The following is a 21934-nucleotide window of genomic DNA, read 5'->3' on the forward strand; positions in this document are numbered from 1 at the left end:
CGCTAGATGAAAAGTTAAAGAAGTCATCCGGAGGGGTCACATGAATGTCTGTATCAAGTTTCATCGCAATCCACCGACAGACAGACATTGCCATGCATTGAGTCATGCAAGATTGACTGCCTGCAAGCGCCGCACCAACACATCAAGGATCGGCCTTTCAAGTTTTCACTTATGAATAATAAATTCATCGTTCAGAAGAAAAAAAAAGTCGAAATCATTTCACCTGATGCGTAATTTTCTATGTTGGAACAAACTGCATTTACAGTGAGCAGAAACTACAAGGGTCTTGAGCACATACGGTCAGGGACCAGTGGGATAACTCTATTAAGGTCATGAAAATCCATCCTCCAGTCCATACCATCCATATTCCGAGATTAAGAGACGAGAGTTGGCTCCCTCTGCTTTCCACCCTGCTTGTGCCATGGGGGTTTGTGCAGCATTCTTTGCGAGCCAGGCCTAGATGTTTTAACTGGTTAGCGGAGCTGGCACTGAAAAGCAGCCTGTCGGATGCAATCAGTTCGTCAGTGCAGCTTCTTTTAAAGGACCAGCCAAACAAAATAGACAGCCAAGCAGCGTGACCCAATAGAGACCTAGCTATACTCCCTTCCCCCTCCTTTCCGAGCTCTCTCTTTCTGAGAGATTTCTCTCCTCCTCCCTCTCGCTCTTAACTCTGGACATTTTCCTCTTGATAGCTATTTTGGTGATGGGATTTCAGCCTTTTAAACTCTGTATTCCTCCCTTATTGGGGCCGGTGAGAGCAGGTTTGAAAGAGAGAAAAAGGGAAAGTTGGACTCTTCATGAATATTTTTACATTTGCATATTTTGTCAGTGTATGAATTTGGAAAAGCTCCGGCTTTTTTTGCCTATTGTATTTGAGGGCCTTGTGTGTCTCATGTCATCCAGAGAGCATGCCAGCAGTGTTTGGGACAGGCTGGCATACCACTGAGCTGAATATAGTGCTGCTGTGTGTCACCCTGCACAGGACGATATGTTCTCCCAGAGGTGAAGAGAGGCAGATTGGGAGAACATCGTGCCGTAGTGTTGCCTGACCTAACTTAGAGGGCATTTAAGGAATTATCAGCTGACCACACATCCTTTAATTTTCTGCCTCTTGTCTGGGTCCAGATCTCTGTGGCAGCTGGCAAAGCAAAGTAGCCTAAAGGTCTTTCTGGCCAGCCACATCATCCAGCTCTGCCGAGGGAATCCCAGGGCACTCTCAGGCCAGATGGGATATGTAAACCCTCCAGCATGTTCTGAGTCGGCCTCCTCAACTCGACTCTCCCTTAGTTATCTGACAGACAGACAGAGGGGCTCTATCTTACAGCCACAGCAAAGCAGTGCAAAGCGCAGTGGATCTGTCATTGCTACTTTCAGACCAAATCTGTTGTCGTTTTCATGGCCAGTGCCCATATTGTGTGTACTTGGGCCTATCTGTGTGCCAATGGGTGTGAAGGTCTTAGAACAAGGTGTGGGCGCCCAGGTTATGCGTCGTTTAACTAGCAAAAGGGGAGTTGGACATGCCCTAATAGACCTTGTGTTATAGATTGTTTAAACAGCACCCAACCAAAAGTCTCATAAACTCCCTAGATTAGTAAAATCAAGATTTGCACACGCCTAGAAAAAATGTTTTAGTTGTCATGTTATGTTTGATGCCAGTGTGTTCCATGCAGTGAGGACAGATTTTTAAATAAGGGAAAAGAGAGCACTTGTGTCGGATAAGTACTCTGGCACTGGCAGATACCCAGAGTTTAGGTTTATGAATCAGTAGCAGAGAGAAAAAGTTAGTTGTTTCATCCTTATACACCAACACAATATATCTGCATTAAGCTCTATCAGACAATATATCCGCCCAACTGTCCCTTCTCTCCTCTCTCGCAGGTGATGCCATAGCCCAGCTGACAGATGTGGGATCAGTCGTGTCGTCCCAGTCAGACGGACGTGTCACGGTGTTCAGTGATAGGACAGGGATGGTGAAGGCAGCCCGCTTGCTCCTCTCCTCAGTCACTAAAGTCCTCGTCCTGGCTGACCGCATCGTCATCAAACAGATAATCACATCACGTAACAAGGTGAGACATGTAAATGTGAGATGGCACAACCTTTAAAGATACGCATAATCTCTCTTACTTAGTCCCTCCCGCACACACACAGTGATGCACACATTAATACACACACACACACATCTTAGCAAACTCCATCTGGAGTCCTTTATTTCCTAATAGATAAGCACTGGCTCTCTGAAGAAGTACTCTGGAGGTAATTGGAGGGAAGCAGCACATTTTGCGACCACATAAAAACACAGAGCAAAGAGACTGCCTCTCTCCATCGTACCTGGCTGTGCTCTCAGCCAGACAGTGTGATATGGATGTAGCTGTAGACTAAGCCAAGAATGGAAACAGGGGGCCCAGTCATGACTGGTTATCCTCGTTTGGACAGACAGTCGGCAGCCCCCTGTTCTCCATTACTGGCAAACACAATTACATCTCTTCCTCCTCTTTGTCTGGCGTTGATAAAAGCTGCTGCATCAGGGCTGCCAGCTAACCTACCCTCAGCAGCTAAATTAGCAGGTACATAGACTACTATTAACTAAAATGCAGGTTAGGAACTACTTAATCTGTTGGTTTTATTTTAGCATATCATTGATATAATTGCATCACATTGGGACATAAATACTTCGGAGGAGAGCGCTGGAGTAACTTGTGGTGATAATGTGATATTCTCGGCTGTTTTTTTGCAGTTCCTGCTGATATCCTGTGAGATTTGAATTAGTTTTTGGAAGGACTTGAAGAACACAACCATATGCGTTCATTCACCGCACCGCTCTGATCTTTTCACTCCTCTTAGGTCCTGGTTACCCTCGACCATCTGGAAAGAGTCAGCACCTTCCAGGAATTTGTACAGATATTCAGCCAGTTTGGCAATGAGATGGTGGAGTTTGCCCACCTCACCGGAGACAGACAGAACGTGAGTAGCATGCGAAGAAACTTTGTTTTTAAATTCATCAGCACACTACTTGTCTGAATAAATGGAATTATATGTGGTCTAACTTGGAAGAAAGCTGCATATGTGTTTAGTTTGGTTTATGAAGGTGCAGTAATTTGTCTCTTTGTTTCTTCAGCACTGAGCACTATTTGTTTATTCATGCAGATGTGATCTAACAAGCAGCGGTTTTCTAAACATGGTATTCTGAATGTGCAAGCAGTTGGTGGAATTAGACTGTGAAACCTGCATTACTTACACTGTGAATGTACAAACTCAGAACAAATCAATAATTTAAGCATCAAATATTTACTCTTTTAAAAAGAAACAATGAAATAAGGTTTCTTCTCATATATCTCTCTTTCTGCATCGAGTCCTTCTTCTAATCCACGTCTTAATCCATAAAAGAAACGTACAGGTCGGTTATGACTCATACTCCTCAAACAAGTCACGATTTAATGTTGATATGAACTGACCTGTGCTTTGAGCCGTGCATTCTCTCTGCAGTGTATCAGCTCAGGGTATGGCACATTTGCAAAACAAAACTTCTGCTTCAAGCTTTAGAAAAACAGTCCAACTTAGGGTTTCTAACTTTGTTCTGTCAGAGACTGCTAATCCGTCTTTGATGCATACATTCAGCCCCTGCAGCTAAAGCGCTTTGCCTGCAGAAGCTGATGTAAAGTGCAGCGGCTGCGGTATCTAGACAGGGAGAAAGGATCGGCCATCCCTCTTTCTGGATTTCTTCAGGGCACGTGTTTTGAAACACACATCATGCCTCTCCTCAAAGCGTCGCAGCTAATGCTCCCTCTCCTCATTTACCACCCTGATTTCTCTATCACTCTTTTTTTAGTCATATTCACTCCCACTCATCCATGCACACACATGCACAAGCCCACAGCCCTTTAGAAAATCTACAATCTTCGTCTATTGAAGCCAGACGAGCACAGAGACAAAAATAATGACAGATAATCACATCGTCTTTGTAATCTATGGCGAAGTGATGGGAGAGGAGTTGATTCAGCTGCCTTTTCCAAATCCCCAAATACCTAATTCGAGCTGTCTATTTCTGTTTGGAATACATGAAGCGGGGGAACAGCGGGTCACATGCCGTATCTTCTTTCCTATTCTGGTAGCATCTGTTTTTATTAGGGAAACAATGAGCCTTGGAAGTTTCGTGTGTGCAAACTTGGAGAGGAATCTGTGTCACATTTGTGTATCCCTTCATAGCAGCTTTAAAGAGATTTGTTGCATACTTTTTCATGTCCCTCGGACACCCAGAGAGTTCTCAGAAGTTGCAACTGAAGTAAAGCCACCCATAACCATCTGGTGTGTGTGTGCGTGTGTTTGTGCTGTAGGACTTGAAGGATGAGAAGAAGAAGGCACGGATGGCAGCAGCCAGAGCAGTGCTGGAGAAATGCACCATGATGCTTCTCACAGCCTCCAAGGTAAACAGCTGGTGCACCAACACTGGACCTCTGGGCACAAGTTATGGATTATGTCCAGCTTTAAAGATTTAAGGCCTTTTCGAGTTTATTTAATTTCAGGGCTTCTCAAACGCTGTGATCAGTGGTCATACTCAAAACTCAAAGTCACAAAATCATGAACAAAGAGAGTGTATAGTCGTGGTTGTAAAACATGAAAGCAGATAGACGTTGAAAAGAGTAGAGGAGGGCACGAGCTTTGACATTTCCCTTCAAATTCCTTCCAAAGACTTGCCTGAGGCACCCAGATTGCGAGTCGGCGCGGATCAACAAGGACGCCGTGTTCCACCGGATGCGCTGTGCCCTGGAGCAGGTCATCGAGATAGTCACCGAGGCACGGAGCTGCGGGGAGAACAAGATCCTTCCTGCCAGCATCTATAACGGCATCAAGGACTTCAAGGTAGGATCAGAAATCAGACTTACTGAAGGAGTCTGTGAAGTAAAGTAATGATCCTCTTGTGAGGGAGGCGTCATGCTGAACAAGTTTTCTTTAAAGCTGCCATAAAATCACTTTCAGAAAAGTCAGTAACACTCCATTTATATTAATAAGAAAGAGCATGGTTTTAAGCAAAAACCCTAAAATGATCTAGTTGTGCTTCTGTGTCAGTTGATTTGTGGTTGCAGCATTAAGATTTTGGCAATAGCTTCAAATGTTACTCAGAGAATCAATATGTAGGACCAGACCTATCTGTTTTATGATTTGGTTAATAGGGTCGTGTGACTCATCATAAACCTACATCGCTGTGACTAATCTTCTCCCTCCTCCTTGTTCACCGGCGAATGATAGAAAAACAACAAAAAAATGTTTTGAAGGGGTCTCTTCTGTCGAGATAAAAGGAGAAGGAAGTATTTTAATGAAAGGGCCAGGAGATGCGTATTGCTTTTAATAAATGGCTTCATAGCTCCTAATGGCAGAGTTGAACTAATAGCTTATATAAACCTGTCATCTTAGGACACATAGGCAAAGGCCTGTACTTCTTTTAAAAACAGATCTTTGTTAAAAAAAAAAAAGAAAAGAGGATGAAACAGGGAAAAAAATGCATTAGCTTTCATGTTTATGTGCTTGAGACGCTGTTTGCAGAATTTAGTGCGCATCTTTGATGGTCCAAGGTGAATCCGAGGCTAAACCCACAATCCTTGTTATTTAATGACTAGGTCAAGTGCACAATGGTAATGAGATAATAAATTATGTATTTTTTCCCCTCAGGATAAAACTCTTGTGTGTGTGTTGCCTCGTCAGTCTTAAAATCTATCCTTCAAACACTCCTTCAACTCACATATGCAATCCGTAACCTTCTTCCTTCCCCATCTCGCAGTCCAGCGTGGAGTGCCTGCGGGAGAACCTGTACTCCCTGTCCCCCCAGGGCATGGGCAGCCAGCTGGAGGCGCTGGTGGAGCGGACGGAGGACTTCACTGATTCGGCCTACACCAGCCACGAGCAGCGGCAGGCCATCCTCGGTCTGTGCCAGCTGGCGCGCCAGGACACTCAGCAGCTGGTGCACGCCTGGGTTGAGGCGGTATGTTGGCACAAGCACGCACGCTTGCACAGATGCACAGATGCACAGATGCACATACACCTACAGGAATATTAATCTAAACATATGCTACCATATGAAGAATAATAAGAAGTAAGTCATCTGTGAGACACTTGTAAGTATGATAGTAAGATGCAAAACAGAGTTATCCAAGCAGAGAGGAAGTGGATGTTGGCTGGATTACTGTTGGAAAGATAGGGAGTTTGTCAGGTTAGGAACTACATCTGATCATTAATATCTTGTGTGTGATTTTTCTATAGCAGGCAGTGTCATAGACCCACTCACATTAAAGGAACACTTCAAAAACCCTCCAAATTACCATTTGTGTATCAGTTACTCTGACTTCTCTTGCATGCCTCCAGTGAATGACAAATCCAGAAACTTAGAAAATTCTTGATGAATTCAAAGTCATAGGAAACCGCATGTAGCAACAGCAAAACAATATCCAAACATCCATTTACACACTCTCACACAACTCGTGCAATATAATACACATTTTATTTATCCACTCGTGTGCTCAGTACTTCCCTAACAGCCGTTTCCGATGGGGAACTGAGCTAAAAGTGAAACTCGCAGATTCACCAAAGTCACACAGTAACACACTTCTACTCTCGTGTTTAGCCGGATAAAACTGTCTGTGTCAGTGGAGTCTGGCTTTGAAGAGAGTCCAGATAACTTCTAGTTCAGTTCCCCATCGAAAAGGACTGCCTGTTTGGGAAGCACTGAGCATATGACTCAATAAAAGAGACTTGGATTATACTGCACAATTTGTGTGACAGTTTGTAGACAGATGTTTTGATATTGTTTTGCTTTTGTTAATTAAGGATGCTCGTGACTTTAATTCATCATGAATTTTCTCCATTTTTGGATTGCTCATTTACTGTGACGTAGTGATGCTCAGGTCGGTCAGTTGGGGTAAACTCGTTAGGAAATATTGTGGTTTTTGGGCGGGCGGGTCATAAAGTGACAAAGAGGAATTCGGAGTAAATTATTTCTAACTTTCAGGAACATTGTGCATTAATTTATATTGTGATATTTACTAGGGTTCCTGGTTCGATCTTGGGTGTGGGTGCATATCCTTCCCGTGTCAGAGTGGGTTTTCTCCAGGTACTCCGGCTTCCTCCCACAGTCCAAAGACATGCAGGTTAATTGGTGACTCTAAATTGTCCGTAGGTGTGAATGTAAGTGTGAGTGGTTGTCTGTTTCTATGTGTCAGCCGATAGTCTGGCGACCTGTCCAGGGTGTACCCTGCCTCTTGCCCAATGTCAGCTGGGATAGGCTCCAGCTGACATTGGCCCCCCCCCCCCCCCCGATCCTCAAGAGGATGAAGCGGTTAGAAAATGGGTGGATGCACACGCACCATTTTGGGGGATGAAGTATTCCTTTAAGACTCCCTCCCCCGGCTCATTCAGTCCTTATTTTTGCCTATTCACTTTCTGTTCAAACATCCTTCCTGGAACAAGAGAGCATAACAACCCGTGTGAATAACCGTCTCTACTAAGGCTTGTTCAGCCGAGAGAAACATCACATAGTGTTCTGTGTCTTGCTGCCATTCAGTAGAGTCTCCTTGGCCTTTAAACGGATAGACTTATGAAACAAAAGTCATTATGTCACTGTTTTTCATTGTAAACATTTTTTCAGTTTGTTGAGTGTACACTAAGAGACTGCTGCCATGTAATTGTACAGTAGTCCCTCATCAAGCCTCTGCAATTGAAGGTCATCTGCAGAGTTGAAAAGACCAGAACATTGTAACATTTTGAAATTGCAAAGAACGAGTCTGAAAGTGTAAATATTCTTGGGTGTTCTTCACAGGCCAATTTGTGGTCTTGATTCTTGTTGTGGAAAGTTTAGTTGAATATGTAGTTTTCATTCCGATTGGACTGCTGGGTCTGAAGATGTGAAACTTTGTTGTAGAACATTTTAACGAAATAATTGGTTTAAATGATTTGATTGCACAAAATTGCACGTTGAAACGCTCAATGCTTTTACATATTCAGAGCGTAAAAGGTCACAAATGTAATTGGAAAGTCAAAAAGTATGCCTGGGTTCATTTTCCAATTCCACCTTTTTCTAGTGCACTCTTCCAGATAATAATGTAAGTTCGTGTGTGGGCCTGTCAAACCATGCTGGGTGTCATGTTTTATTCTCCTCTTCCTCTCCCTGTCTCACCAAAGCAGCAGTCTGTCCATGCCAAAGAAGCCACAGAAGACATGGAGGTGGCCATCCTGAAGACATGCCAGAGTGTCAGTGACCTCCGACGTGAGGTGAGCAGCAGTCTGTCTCTGCCCTGCCTATCTGCCCTCTGAGTCTGAACAGACGTACAGACACACAGACATGTCGGGATGTCTCTCACTAGATGTTCTGCCTCTGTAGGCGGCTTCCCACTTTCCTTTTTCACATCACTCTTCAGCTTACCTGCCGTCCCTGTCAACCCAAGGATGACATTTTGTCACCTCTGCTCTTCTTTTTCTCCGACTCCTCAACATCCACAGCGTTCGTTGTGTCTCACTCATCTTTCTCTCTCCTGTGTTTTCTCTAGCCTCCATCACTCCCCCTTCTTATTCTGCTATTTAATCTCTGATTCCTCCTCCAGCTCCATAAAGTTGCAGTCGTTCGTGCCTCTGACTTGCTCAAAGTTCATGGGGAGCAGTTACCTCTACGGGCTCTCAAAGCTGCAGGCGCCGAGGGAAACCTGGAGGCAGTGGCGGAGTATTCGCACACGCTCACTGAGCAGAAGGAGCAGCTGGTGGAGGTAGGCGGGAGGGGAGGGGCGCAGGGAGCACGGGGAGGCTTGTTGGTGGTACCACCTAGTAGAGGTGTTCAACTGGAAAAAAAACATCACCTGTAGACATCTGTCGTGATGTTTAGCTTTAAATTTTTTCATTCTTGTCAGGCTACTTTCTGAGAAAAAATAGCTGGCTGTAGCTGACAGAACTTGATCGTCATGAGTTGCATATTTGCTGAAAACACATCGAAATTGATGTAAGCAAACACATGCCGCTTGAAATGAAAGAAACTGTAGACAACACTTGTAATCCTCAACCAAATGAACGTCATTATTTGGATTTGTTGTGCAAACACTGAACAGAAAAACGCCATGCAGGCTTTGTCATGTCTTTGCCAGTGTCCCAAACAAACAGAGCGTTCAGTGTAGTTTGAAAAGAGACATTGTGTAAGAGTAAAGGTGCTCCTTTGGTAGATTTTAAGATTTTCTTGAGATTATTTACAAAACACTTCACAAAAAAATCCCAAAAAGTGCAGCCTTGAGAGTCACTTGTTATCCATGCACACTAAAAAAAAAACTAAGACAGCGATGAAGTTAGTTTTCTTTCAGGCTGAAACCACAGATGAAACATTTCTTCAGGTGTTTGTGTAGTCAGTATCAATGCACCTTAAATTCAAGTAACCAGGAATATCAGATACGGTTCGTAATGAAGTATAAACCAAAAAAAAAAAGAAATTAATTTGCACTGTTTTTCTGACTTAATGAGATTATTATCTCATAATTATTGGGATTATAAATTAATTATAAGTTTAAATGGGAAAAAAATGATTTTTTTCTGAATTATTTAAATAATAATATATATATATTAATATATCTTAAAATATTGTTTTTATGAATTAAATTCTTTATCTAATTAATTCAGAAAAACAAGTAGATTTTTTTTCCATAAAAACTTTTCTCGCAATTCTGAGATAAAATATTGATAATTCAGGGCACATCTTTTTTTTTTTCTAAAAAAACCCACTCTGCTTCTGTAGGTTTCTGTATAAAGCTCTATTAAAAATAAAACAATTTGACCACACAGTTAGGTACGATCATCTATGGTGTGTTTTTAATAGTCTAGTGAGTAGGATTTAGTGGCATCAAGCAGCGGAGGATGAAATATGGTGGCTGTCTGAAAAAGTGAATGGCCCTTTCTAGAGTCACTGTTTGGTTTTTGTGTTCTGGGCGACTATAAAGACAGCACAGTAAACTTTATGAAAGAGAATGCATTCTTTATGTAGATATAAACGGCTCATTCTAAAGTAACAAAAACACAACAATTCCTAATTTCAGGTGATTAAACACTAAAGAAAACATATATTCCATTCCTACCAATATATTCCCCTTAATCAAACACACTGGACCTTTAAGTTGGTAGCAAGGTAGTATGTACAGTAAATCAACAATTTCAGTATAAATCTGAAAAGCATCTCCAGTCAGTACATTTTTTTCCTCCTATGTCTTTGCTTCAGACGTGTCGGCTGCTGTGCCATGTGTCGGGGACCGAGCCTTTGGAGATTACCTGTATACATGCTGAGGAGACCTTCCATGTCATTGGTCCACAGGTAACATTAACCCTCCAAGCTTTACCTGCATGGATTTTTGTTTTTACTAGTTTGATTATATTCTCCATTAACTTGTAATTGGCAGGAAACAGGGGAGACAGGATCAGTCTAGAGAGACAGACAGGTTTACCTTACTTAACCCCGAGACCCATTTCGTTCCATTCAACACTTTCATTGCGTGTCAATAAAGTCAAAGCGGTGACACAGTGGTCTGGGAGTGAAATCAAACCCGAGTAATATTTAGACGCAGTGGGGGAGAGAAAATAGACAAATTACCTCACGTCTCCTCTGTCTACCTCCTACACCTGAGAACATGCTGTCCACCCAGTCCCCCTATCCCAGATCTAATTATGTTTGCTCTTGGAAACCATCCATGCCAGTAATTATCCAGCAATGTAGAATGTTCCCGTCCTGCGGCGCGAATGTCAGGCCCCCCATGACTCTGCAGTAATGACTCCCCTCCTAAGTTCAAAGGTCAACCAATCAATAATGCTGCAGTATGGGGGGGGGCGGCGGTGGTGATATGTGTCTGTGTCTGCCCAAAGTAATGGAGGGGTGGCCCAGAGGGTAATTGGCTATTAAATACTACACTGCAGGGGATGGACGTGGTGTGTATGTGTGCTCCCACATGTGTTTGTGTGTGTGGGTGATTGTTTTTTTTAAATTTATTTTTGTCAAATGTAGTTTAATCCAGACTTGATTGCAGATATAATAAATTGTTGTATGTGTTTTAAACACTCAAGCTTGAGCTCCGTCACTTGTACGATGAGTCATGCATCAGAGATGTGCTGAACCATTACTCATCAACCTTAATATGTTTATTTAGTAAAACACAAGATTGATGATGAAGCCTCAATGATTAATTCTTTTGACCAGATAAACATAGTCTAACCTTAGTTACTGTGCACATTGTTTTGGGTTATTTTAGTTACTTTATCTGACTAATTTATTTTTGTAATAAAACTGTATGATATACTATAGTAAGTTATGGATTTCTAGTTGGAATAATTCCACTATATAGTTTTTGACCTCAGAGTTGCATTTTATTTTTATTACATCGATAGGTATTATTTCATTATGATTGACCAACTATGAATGGTATGTAAATGACAAATCAGTCTTTGACTACCTACCGACCTACCTACCTACCTACCTAACTCAACCAAACACCCAGCCACCCAACCAACCAACCAACCAACCAACCAACCAACCAACCAAACACCCAGCCACCCAACCAACCAACCAACCAACCAACCACCCAGCCACCCAACCAACCAACCAACCAACCACCCAGCCACCCACCCAACCACCCAGCCACCCAACCAATCAACCAACCAACCAACCAACCAACCAACCAAACACCCAGCCACCCAACCAACCAACCAACCAACCAACCAAACACCCAGCCACCCAACCAACCAACCAACCAAACACCCAGCCACCCAACCAGCCAACCAACCAACCACCCAGCCACCCAACCAACCAACCAACCAACCAACCAACCAACCAACCAACCAACCACCCAGCCAATCAGCCAACCAGCCACCCAACCAACTAACTAAGCTGACACCGATACAAGGCAATGCATACATATTTTACGCAAAAAGTTTATCATACTCTGCACAATGGGAATCAAGGCAGTGGAATCCCACATGCAGATCTAGAAACACAAAATCACCAACTCATGTTTTATGTTACAATAAAAATTTGAGGAAAATTGTCCCCAACCCTGTGTTATGTCCCCGGTCTAGGGGAACATAAACGTACTGTAACATGTTGTGACTCCCTACTCTTCCCACTCCTAAAGAAGGCCAGTTACACAGTATTTATAAAAATAAACTAATGATCCTTAAACGTACCAAGCAAAAACAAATGTTAAACAAAAAACAACCTAACCTGAACTCCTGCCTATTCAAAACAAGAGAAAAGAACTTGGCAATGCCAAACAAACAGGGCTTCTCACTCTTACTCAAGTGTCAAGTGCTTTATTTACAGTGCTCAACTAAAGAATACAAGAAAATCCACCAGTAACTCTAAAAAGTAAACTGTTAAACAAAACTCAACTCATCCACTCAAAACTGATCAAAACACTTTCCTAAATAACAAATTTATCAAGGACACACACTAGTTAACACAGTCGAAAGTTTCTGCCTGCAGGTACTCACAAACAAGTCTACATTCACAGTCTAAGTACTTGCTTTGTTGGAGATAGTAGAGGTGAAAGGAGGGAAGAGCGTCTATCAGCTGGCATTTAAAAATCTTCTCTCATGCACTGGACAGATTACTGCAGACCATTTTTTAACTGTTCAATTTTCGTTATGGTAAAATAAGTCTTAAATTTAAGTCTGAGTGGCTTTAAAAAAGTCTTACTATAACTTGGCTTGAGCTGTAGGAGTCCTGGACATGTGAGCTGCTTCCACCTGTAATTTTATTCCCTACCTGCTTTTATTTATGGGGCCAGTTGTGAGTGTAACAGCATCAAGTGTAATGAGTGTAGCAGCAGAATCAAGGCTCTGACATGTGAACCCCAAGAGAGTGAACTAGGTGTCTTACTGTCTTGCCATGTTGGTGTTGATTAATGAAAATTATTCCAAGAGAACTGTAACCCACTTAATCAGCCACAGCCCAGAGAGAGTGCAGAACGCTACCCATCTTGAAAACAGACTTCTAAAGCTGTTAACACTCTTTAAACATTAATATTTAACATATTAATGTCTTGGTTTCGTTATTGTCTAGTGTTAGTTCCTGTATTAAAGTGCAGTTTGAAAGAGATAGTAGCTTCAACTCTTGTGTTTTAGATTTCAGTGGGAGAACCCCTTTGGTTTAATTTTAGACAACTAGTGCAGCGGCTGCTCAAAATGTGCCAGTTTGGAACGAGCCAAATGCTTGGCCTCTGGTATTGCTGCTTGCAGCTTTCTCAAGAACAGCATTTAAACAACTTCACAATTGACACTGCGTTTCCTTGGGTCCTGAGCAATACACCTGCCATTACATAGTTGTGTCCCCTAGCAATGCCAGAGCATACGTATCTAGGGTTGGGCAGTATCTATTGAATTGGCATATGACGATGTATACAGTGAAACATTGCGATGGACACTGTGTGACAGAGGCAGGGGAGGAGAAGGACTATTGCACGCAGTGTTCCTGTAAGTTATTAATAACTTTCTTCAGGACGCTGCTTTGTCACTTTCTGACCTGTTCGCCTGAACCTGTCATATTTATACACCAGAGAATTTAAAAAAGGCAGTCAGCCCAATGGGTGCGAGCAGATATTGATCAGAGAAAATGACGGTGGCAAAACTTAACGATGGCAACAACAAATTTGATTGCTAAAAAAGGTATCACCTTGCCCATCTGGAAGCCGATAGTCCATCTGGTAAATAAGTCAAAATTGTTACTTTTCAAGCATGCAGGGTTGCACCGGAGCTTATGGCAGTGATAACGTTATCCACCTCAAACCCATGCCACGTTGGCAAATTTGTGTTTCCTAGGATAGTCAATGTCAGGGTAAGCAAATCAGAGGCAGAGTAAGGACGCATTCACACTGGCGCTATTTGGTCCACTCTAAATGAACCCTGGTCCACTTTTGCGGATAGTTTGATTCGTTTGGATTGGTGTCAACGCTCATTCGAACTCTGGTGTGGACCAAACGTGGAACCCTGGTTCGCTTGAAAACTGGGTATCTCAGTTCACTTGCAAGTGAACCGTGGTGCGGTTCGCTTACAGTGGGAAATGTAAACGGATTATCCAGCGAACTAAAGAGAGAAAGTGAACCAAAGAGAGGAAGTGATGTAGAGCGCAGTGCATTTGGGGTAAAAAACAAAAACAAAGCTAACAGCGCGAACCCAGAAGGCAGAGGTAAAAAAAAGATAAAGTTGGAAAATTTCTCGTGGGCAGACACGGAGTAGTGAGGAGGTGCAGGCGCTTATTGATATAAGGTCAGAGGACTAAATGCTGCCCCCCAAACGAGCAGCTGTTGTAACTGTGTGACATTGTCCTGGCGGTTTGGTCCGCTTTAAAAAAGTGCAGTGTGGAAGCGAACCGAACCAAATGAAGGTGTGAAAATTTTTTGGCGTTCCCCATCCAACCGAACTGAGTCCCCGGACTATTCTGGTGTGAATGCGCCCTAAGGAAGAGTAGGGCGGGTCATGCCTTCACTATCCTAGGAAACACAAATTCATGCTCTGGTGCTGGTGTGGAAGGACAGATGGGCAGATGCGTCATTTTCTAACAGCTAGGTTTTTGGGTCAAGGTTATTTCCAGGAACAAAAGCGTTGATTCTGAAAGGCATAACTGGTAACAATGGTTCCCTCTCAGTACACTGCACAGTGTGCACATCAACGCATTACTAATAAATATGTCCTGTAGATCTCAAGGTTCTCATTCGACACAGCATTTCCTTGCATCTTCAGCAGTACACCCTCCAAGTGTGGAATCGACGATAAACAGTTGTTAAGAACACTGAAGGACAGACAGACAGACAGACAAAGAATAGCGGCAGCTGATTAAATTGAAAATCACCGCAGTGAATCTGTCCCTCTGTCTTTTACTGTCTTGGATAGTTTTTCTGCCTGGTTACTGACCCTCCTTATTTAAATATCACTGTTCTTATTCTGCTCAGATCATCTCAGCAGCCCAGACGCTGGCCCTCCACCCGTCCAGTAAGATCGCCAAGGAGAACCTGGAGGTGTTCTGCGAGGCCTGGGAGTCGCAGCTCTGCGACATGGCCCTGCTGCTGAGAGAGATCAACGACGTCTTTGAAGGCAGGCGAGGTGCGATTTTGTTCAGTTGACGGGTACTTGTGTGCATTTGGGCAGGTCAGCACATAACATGAGGATCAGAAAGTCTTTCAGAGAGAGTGAGAAGCCGAAGCGAATACAGGCAAAATGTGCTGTCAGTGGCATTTTAGCCTGAAAGAATGAAACTCCCTGATAAAACCTTGGTGAATCATTTTGTCCCTGAGCACTTCAATAAGCTTATGAAAGTTAAAGTTGAAGCAAAGCAAGGCGCATGCAGGCACATATCTTTTAAGAATTAATCATCGTGGACCGTGGGAAGCATTTTTTAATAGGAGCAACGTCAATGCCATTAAACACCCAGGCATTCATCGCTCCTCTGTACTGCCTCTCTCTATTCATCATTGTGCCAGTTACCTGAAGTGTCCAAATCAAGCCTTACAAACCAGCTGCTTGTATCCTCACTGACAGCCCTGTTGTGCGTGTATTTGTCCGTGCACACATATGTTTGTATAAACCCAAGAACTCTCAAAGGCAGGGGAAATGTTTGGGCATATTCCCAAGATGTGTCTGCCCTAAAGAACTTTCACATAAAACGCAGTAAATATTTTGGAGTGCAGCTCAGCCAGTGAAAGGATCACATCCATTGCACATTTGTATCCCCATGAAGCCAAAACGCTGCGTTAAAGTGTCATATTGACACTTTGGAGAGATTTGCTTTTATTACTTTCTCTTAATCTTCCTCCATGAACATGACAGTAGAGTTTATGGTCCCTGTAGTCGACTGAAACGAACCATGCTGTTCGTGTTTATGATGAAAAATAAAAATGTGTCAAGGGTGGACAGTTATAAAAGCAAAACAATTACAGCGCCATAATCACTGAATAACCATAATTGCCACCTTAATTGTCTGTGTCACTACCTAAACACAGTCATTCAAAGAGAAATAATGTGATTATTTTAGGTTTTTTGTTGCGTTCTGTTAAGATAATAACAATACTTCTCTTCTCCCAGGAGACAAAAGACCTTATTTATCACTCCCCAGACCCGGGGTGAGTATCCCACCATCCATCCTCATGAATATTCCAGCCATCCAATGGTTTGTAATCCTCTGATTAATGCCACTCTCTCTTCCAACAGAAACACTCAGCTAACTTGAAGACTGCCAAGGCTGTCAAGTTAGATGCAGAGGTACCATACACCATAAACTCCTCTGGCTCTCAGCACAATACATCACGACGTGTCTTGTACCCTGTTCTGACAGCAGTGTATTCATCTCCAGGAAACTTTGTGTCACTCGCTTGAAGAATCGATGGCGTTCGTATGCTAATAGGCTGCAATTTTTGCAGAGCTGGCACTTTTTCACACACTGTGCCACCACGGGAAGCGGGATTATGCTGATTATAGAACTTATTATGGTGTTAACAAATGAAAATAATGTTTGCTAATATGAATTTTTAAAATGACATCCATCATGTTTCAGTCCTTCCCATATAGAATTACTTGTGTTGTGTTTTTCTGTGTGTGTGTGTGTGTGTGTGTGTGTGTGTGTGTGTGCAGGAGCAGACAAGCATGGCCAAGCTGGGCCTGGAGCTCCGTCTGCTGTCGTCAGATGTGGACACAGAGGTGGAAAAATGGGAGGAGCAGGAGCATGACATCGTCCGACAGAGCCAGAGCTTGGCCAGTATGGCCTACAACATGCACCTGTTCACCAGGTGATTGAACTGTAGTACACACTTCTAGGGGTGTAAATCACTAGTTTCATCACAAAATGATATTATGTTGATTCTTTGGACAATGATATTTGCCGATATCACAATGTTTGCCACAATATGATTTTGATTCGATTTTGATCAGGGCTGCACCTGACTCAAAATTACGCCAGATTCGGCTGTTCAACCATTTGTTCCTTTTTTCCATAGAGAATTTGAGGGTTTGAACAGGACATTTAGTGCAACAGTGATGTTAACGTAATATATAGTAAATAAGCTAACTGCACTAACAACGGACCGTAAATGTGCAACAACATTTTTAATGGACACTACGTAGCAAACAAAAGCCAGAGACTGTATCATATGAAGTTCCTCTGAGTACTAAACTCAACATTTCCAAGCAGAAGGCAGCAGATAACATTATCTCAGAGGCTTTTGGGGCGAAACCTCTTCTCCTCTGGGCTGCTGCCTCCAGTCACAGCTGCCTGTACCAAAGAGCAGCGTGAGAGTGAAGAGTGCAAACTCAGCAGCAAAATCTGGTGACCAAAATGTCCCCAGAAGTACACTGCACACTGACTGGCAAAAAATTAAATTTAAAAAACTGCTGCTCGACTTAAAGCAATCTCAGTCAACTGAGGGGTCCTCGACTGATGATTCAAATCTCTGAGTGTCAGGGAGCAGCCCTATATCATATGCCCATTGAACATAATCGAAACAGAAGAAGCTCCCACCTCTCTCTTTTTTGCTAAAAAGATAAAAACAACACATAAATAATGTAAATAATTGTAACCTGTTAAGTGCAGTAAAGTGACTTTGTATCGACTCCACACCTATCCCATGTGCATAAACAACACATGGGATAAGTTAGCCTTAACTTCAACCTAAACCATGATGTTTTGAGCTCATGTCATGTGGCTGCTGGCTCAAAGCCCTGAAGGCAAACCTTTCCCAACAGCCATAAACCATGGATTAACCGCAAGATCATTCAACAAAGGTATAAAATTCAGCTCAGTAATAAGTGTCAGGGTTCAGGGAGAAAATAATTGATATTTACTAGTCACCCATAGTAAGCTAGAGCACTTTTACATCGCATAAATGACCCTAGCAGCTATTCTTATAGCTAAATGAATTACATGTATTATTTATACATTTTCTTACTCACTGCTGGTTTAAGTCACTGTATCAGTCATTGATTATTGAATCAATACATTAAGATTGTTGCACCCCTACACAGTACACAGACACGCACATGCTCCGATTGAACTGTTAAATTCATCTCAGAGCTGGACTCTGTAAAGCTTCTTAGACATCCACATGAATCTCTTTAAAGGCTTACTGTTAATGAAAGTCTCGAGCCCGTCGCTATTGATATTTACCAGGCATAGTTAGAGGCAGTGAAAAGTTGACTATGACTCATTGTGACGATAAAATCGTTGCAATTCATCTAAGTCAGTGTTTTTGTTGATTGCTGTGGATATATTTTGTCCTCATCCATCTCTCTCTCATCCATGTTTCCTCTCCCTATTTTCTGTGTTTCCCCATATTGATTCCCCAGAGGGGAGGGGCTGCTGAAAACAACACTAGATCTTTTTCATCAAGCCGAGGTATGTGCGTCCGTATCCGCTAATCTCTCCTCCTCTCCACCTTCTGTTCTATATTCTTCCCTTTTTTATTGAAGTTGCAAATGAATGCATCTGTTGTTTCATTAAAGCAAAGACATACAGTGGCTGGCAGATCAATAGGTTAGTAAATGCCGGCAGCATCCCTTCTTTCACTCTCCTCTCACAGATCTGATAGGGTGTGACTAGGATCATTTTGATGGAAATAAAGCGCTGTGTGTTCCTCGCCATGTCAGACAAACAAGGTTGCACGGAGGAGTGTTTCTATTGAATTGGGATCATTGCCAATAATGTGGAGTAATTTGTAGAATCAGGGCCCAAAATGTCAGCCAGGATTTATTCCATTTGGTGCGGGCAAGGGAGATAAGATGGGAAGAGGAACGAGAGGGGAAAAAGACGGGAAGGCATGCTGATAAGAAGAGCTGAGAAGATGTAAAATCTCATAATATTTACAGACTGTGCTTTTTTTTTCTTGCCATCAAATATCTTCTTGTTGGAAGTTTAAAAATTATACTTTTACTCGTATTTGTGTATTTTTTTTTTTTTTTGATATTTATGTCTTTTTTCTCTGACTTATTTGTAAGGTTCTCTCTGAAGAGGGGCTCCAGCTGTGCTCGTCTCTCCGCACTTTTTCCACTCAGGTATATATCAGTGCAATAAATCTCTCTCACTCTTAAACACACACACACACACACATGCACACAGAGTTTAAGGCTGAATACCAGATGACAGTGTGCTCACATAAATCAGTTTCCAAGTATTTTTGCACGGTAAGCACTCACTTAACATAAATGTAATGCATGTTTTGTAAAAGAAAGAAGACCTTCTGTATAAGTAGTAATACAGTTAGTACAGTAGAATATTAAAGTGGAAACAGACAACTTTTCAATCCCCCATTTCCAAGTGTTATTGTTGGTGCTGCTGTTGCAAAGCAGGGCTGCAACTAATGATTATGTTTTGGAATTGTCAATTAATCTTACTTTTTTCAATTAAACAATTGGTTGTTTAGTCTTTTAATTGTCAAAAAAAATGTGGAAAAATGTTGATCAGTGTTTCCCAAAGCCCACGATGACGTCCTCAAGTGTCTTGTTTTTTCCACAACCCAAAGATATTCTGTTTACTGTCAGAGGAGTAAAGAAAACAGAAAATATTCACATCTAAGATGCTAGAATCAGAGAATTTTTTTTCTAGATTAGAGAACAGATTATCAAATTAGTTGATGACTAATCGAATTATTCCTGCAGCTCTATTGCAAAGACAGCTGACTTACTTTCCATTTTCCTCAAAGTCCAGCAACTGCCACAGCTTCCACAGTCACTTACATTGATACCTCTTAGTAAATGGGGATGGGTACCAATAGTTACCAGGAAAAAACAAGTGCTATCCTCTTCCTGTTTTGGTTGACGCGCTTCATTTGTGCTGTAATTTGAGCCTTTATTTTCCTGGGAGATCGCACCCAGTGGCAGAGAGGATTGCACAGTGGAAGTGAGGCGTACAGGGAACCAATCTAGAGGCAGTTGGTGTCATTATCCTACTGTACTGTAATGATAAGTTAAAGCAAAAGCATTGTCTATATTCACTTTAAACACACAAAAAAATCAAATATGTGTTTGTGCAGTGTGCTCTTGCTTCTCTTGTGGCATCTGATTGATTACCATAAAGTAAAGCTATAAAAATCAGCACTGAAGTAAGTAAAAGCAAAAAGCCAAAGAGAAAAGTAAACTGTTTTCTTTTGCACAAGGTGAGCTGCTGACCCATCTGTATGCAGACACACAAACACTGGCGCCTGTGCCCCCACCCACGTTACGCCTCTCACACATATACACACCTATATCACCCATTCTGGTGTGCCACGGTGCCAGGTCCGCCTTATAAATCACACAGCGAGAGGAGGAAATTAAGGCCGTCACACACTTTTCACCATTCCTCCTTTCCTCTCTGAGTCAAGATCCCACAAACAAACATAGCCTCAGTGCCTTCCTTCCTCTTGCCCTCCACCAACTTCTTCCTCAGGTCCTCCAAGTGTAATTAAATGGCTCTTTTTGACAGCCATTAACGACCGCCATTTGTCACCGCTGCGTCCGTGGGTGTGTATGTTTGTGCACGTGTGCATGTGTGGAGGGGACGAGGGTGGGGGAGTCGACCGCGACCGCCCAGGACTAATTCATAGTCAGGAGGCTCGGCTCTTCAACTTGCCTCACGCTTTCTGATTAATTACATCAAACAAACTGGTGCTAATGGAGTCCCTCTGTCTCACGCTCCACTCCTATACTTCTGTGGCACCAAACACACTTGAAGCACACCTGCGTTGCCCTCGCTGAAATTATGAGGCTATTTATGCAAATTAGGCTTACGCATTTATAACTGAGGTTTAAGAGGTTTTATGTACTTTCTGTCAGCCATGAGTAGAGCTACGCTGAATAAAAGAGCTTGTGGTTTTAGGCCGCTGGTGGCATGTAAGTGAAGTAGATTGATGGCCCCCATGACTGAGATCGAGGGATTAACCCAGCTGGATAACAGACTTAAGCAGTAGATCATGACCTGGCTGTTGCTGATGGATTACATCAAGCTACAATAAAAATTTAATTTATTTCACCCTCCTTTTTTTTGGCTTTTTGTGATGATGATTTGTGTTTGAACAAGAGCACTGTAAATCTAGTCCAGTACATCTATCAATGTCTGCACATATTAACCCAGTCTCCCCAGATAATACCGTCATAAACCATCTCCGCTGTCCTGAAAAACATCTCTCCCTCTGTCTGTCTTTGTCTCTGTTCCAGCTGGTTGATGAGGAAAAGTCTGTGGTGATGACAGAGATGGAGAAACTGGTGGCGTTGTGCCAACAGTTGCAGATGGGGGCCAAGACTCCTGTACAGGGCAAGACTGCCACCTTCCAGAAGGTACTCATACTGCGCTTGTGTTTCTCTACCCTTTTTTTGTTTGTTTGTGTGTACACTTTTTTAAAAAATAAAAAATGAATCAATGTTTATGCCCCGAGTCTGTTTCGTTTAGTAGACATCAAATTAGTAACATCACACTGAGTGGTACACAGCAGACTTTTTTTCTTAAAGGGATAATTAGCTGCAAAAAGCATCAAAAATACATCCCGAACAACAGACGGGCATCACACAATAGAGCATGACTAACTGTTTTACTTCATTACTGGCTACGGCATAATATTTGAGTGATCTGCGAATAACACTATTATCAAACACAGGGCGCCAGATTAATGAAGGTCTGTGAGGAATTAATGAGCATCTTGGGCAAAGATGAGCTGCCTCAGGTCACCTTGTAATAGAGGCGAAGGTTGGAATCAAAAGGACGGGATGAAGAATAGCGTGTCCTTTGCTGATTAATGAGCATCCCTTTGATATGTATTGGCTCCCATCCTTCTGTCTCTCCATCCTGATGTTCACTTTATCATTTGTCACTAATGGGAGAGTGTGTGTCCGTCAGGGGTCGGCAGAGCACTGATCAGGAAATGTTAAAGGGGACGTGGGTGTCCAATTGGTATTGATAGCTAATGCATTCGATTGAAACGGA

The 21934-nt window shown here is 42.5% G+C and overlaps 1 protein-coding gene across 3 annotated transcripts in view; it reads left to right on the top strand.

The window, feature by feature from the left end:
• The window catches only part of ctnnal1 (catenin (cadherin-associated protein), alpha-like 1), a 67428-nt gene that overhangs the window by 42601 nt on the left and 2893 nt on the right, over positions 1–21934 (top strand). The window contains exons 3-17 of one of the 3 annotated variants that reach the window (XM_049602637.1): positions 1879–2066; positions 2842–2961; positions 4332–4421; positions 4687–4857; positions 5774–5974; positions 8167–8256; positions 8586–8744; positions 10232–10324; positions 14946–15087; positions 16075–16112; positions 16201–16251; positions 16621–16775; positions 18328–18376; positions 18976–19032; positions 21172–21291. In XM_049602637.1, coding sequence (XP_049458594.1) covers positions 1879–2066; positions 2842–2961; positions 4332–4421; positions 4687–4857; positions 5774–5974; positions 8167–8256; positions 8586–8744; positions 10232–10324; positions 14946–15087; positions 16075–16112; positions 16201–16251; positions 16621–16775; positions 18328–18376; positions 18976–19032; positions 21172–21291 — 1724 coding nt within the window. Of the gene's footprint in view, positions 1–1878; positions 2067–2841; positions 2962–4331; positions 4422–4686; positions 4858–5773; positions 5975–8166; positions 8257–8585; positions 8745–10231; positions 10325–14945; positions 15097–16074; positions 16113–16200; positions 16252–16620; positions 16776–18327; positions 18377–18975; positions 19033–21171; positions 21292–21934 lie in introns of all 3 variants that reach the window. The other 2 variants (XM_049602635.1, XM_049602636.1) reach the window with 2 other exon arrangements.

Source organism: Epinephelus fuscoguttatus, linkage group LG17 (assembly GCF_011397635.1).
Source record: "Epinephelus fuscoguttatus linkage group LG17, E.fuscoguttatus.final_Chr_v1".
NCBI classification, from domain to species: Eukaryota; Metazoa; Chordata; class Actinopteri; order Perciformes; family Serranidae; genus Epinephelus; species Epinephelus fuscoguttatus.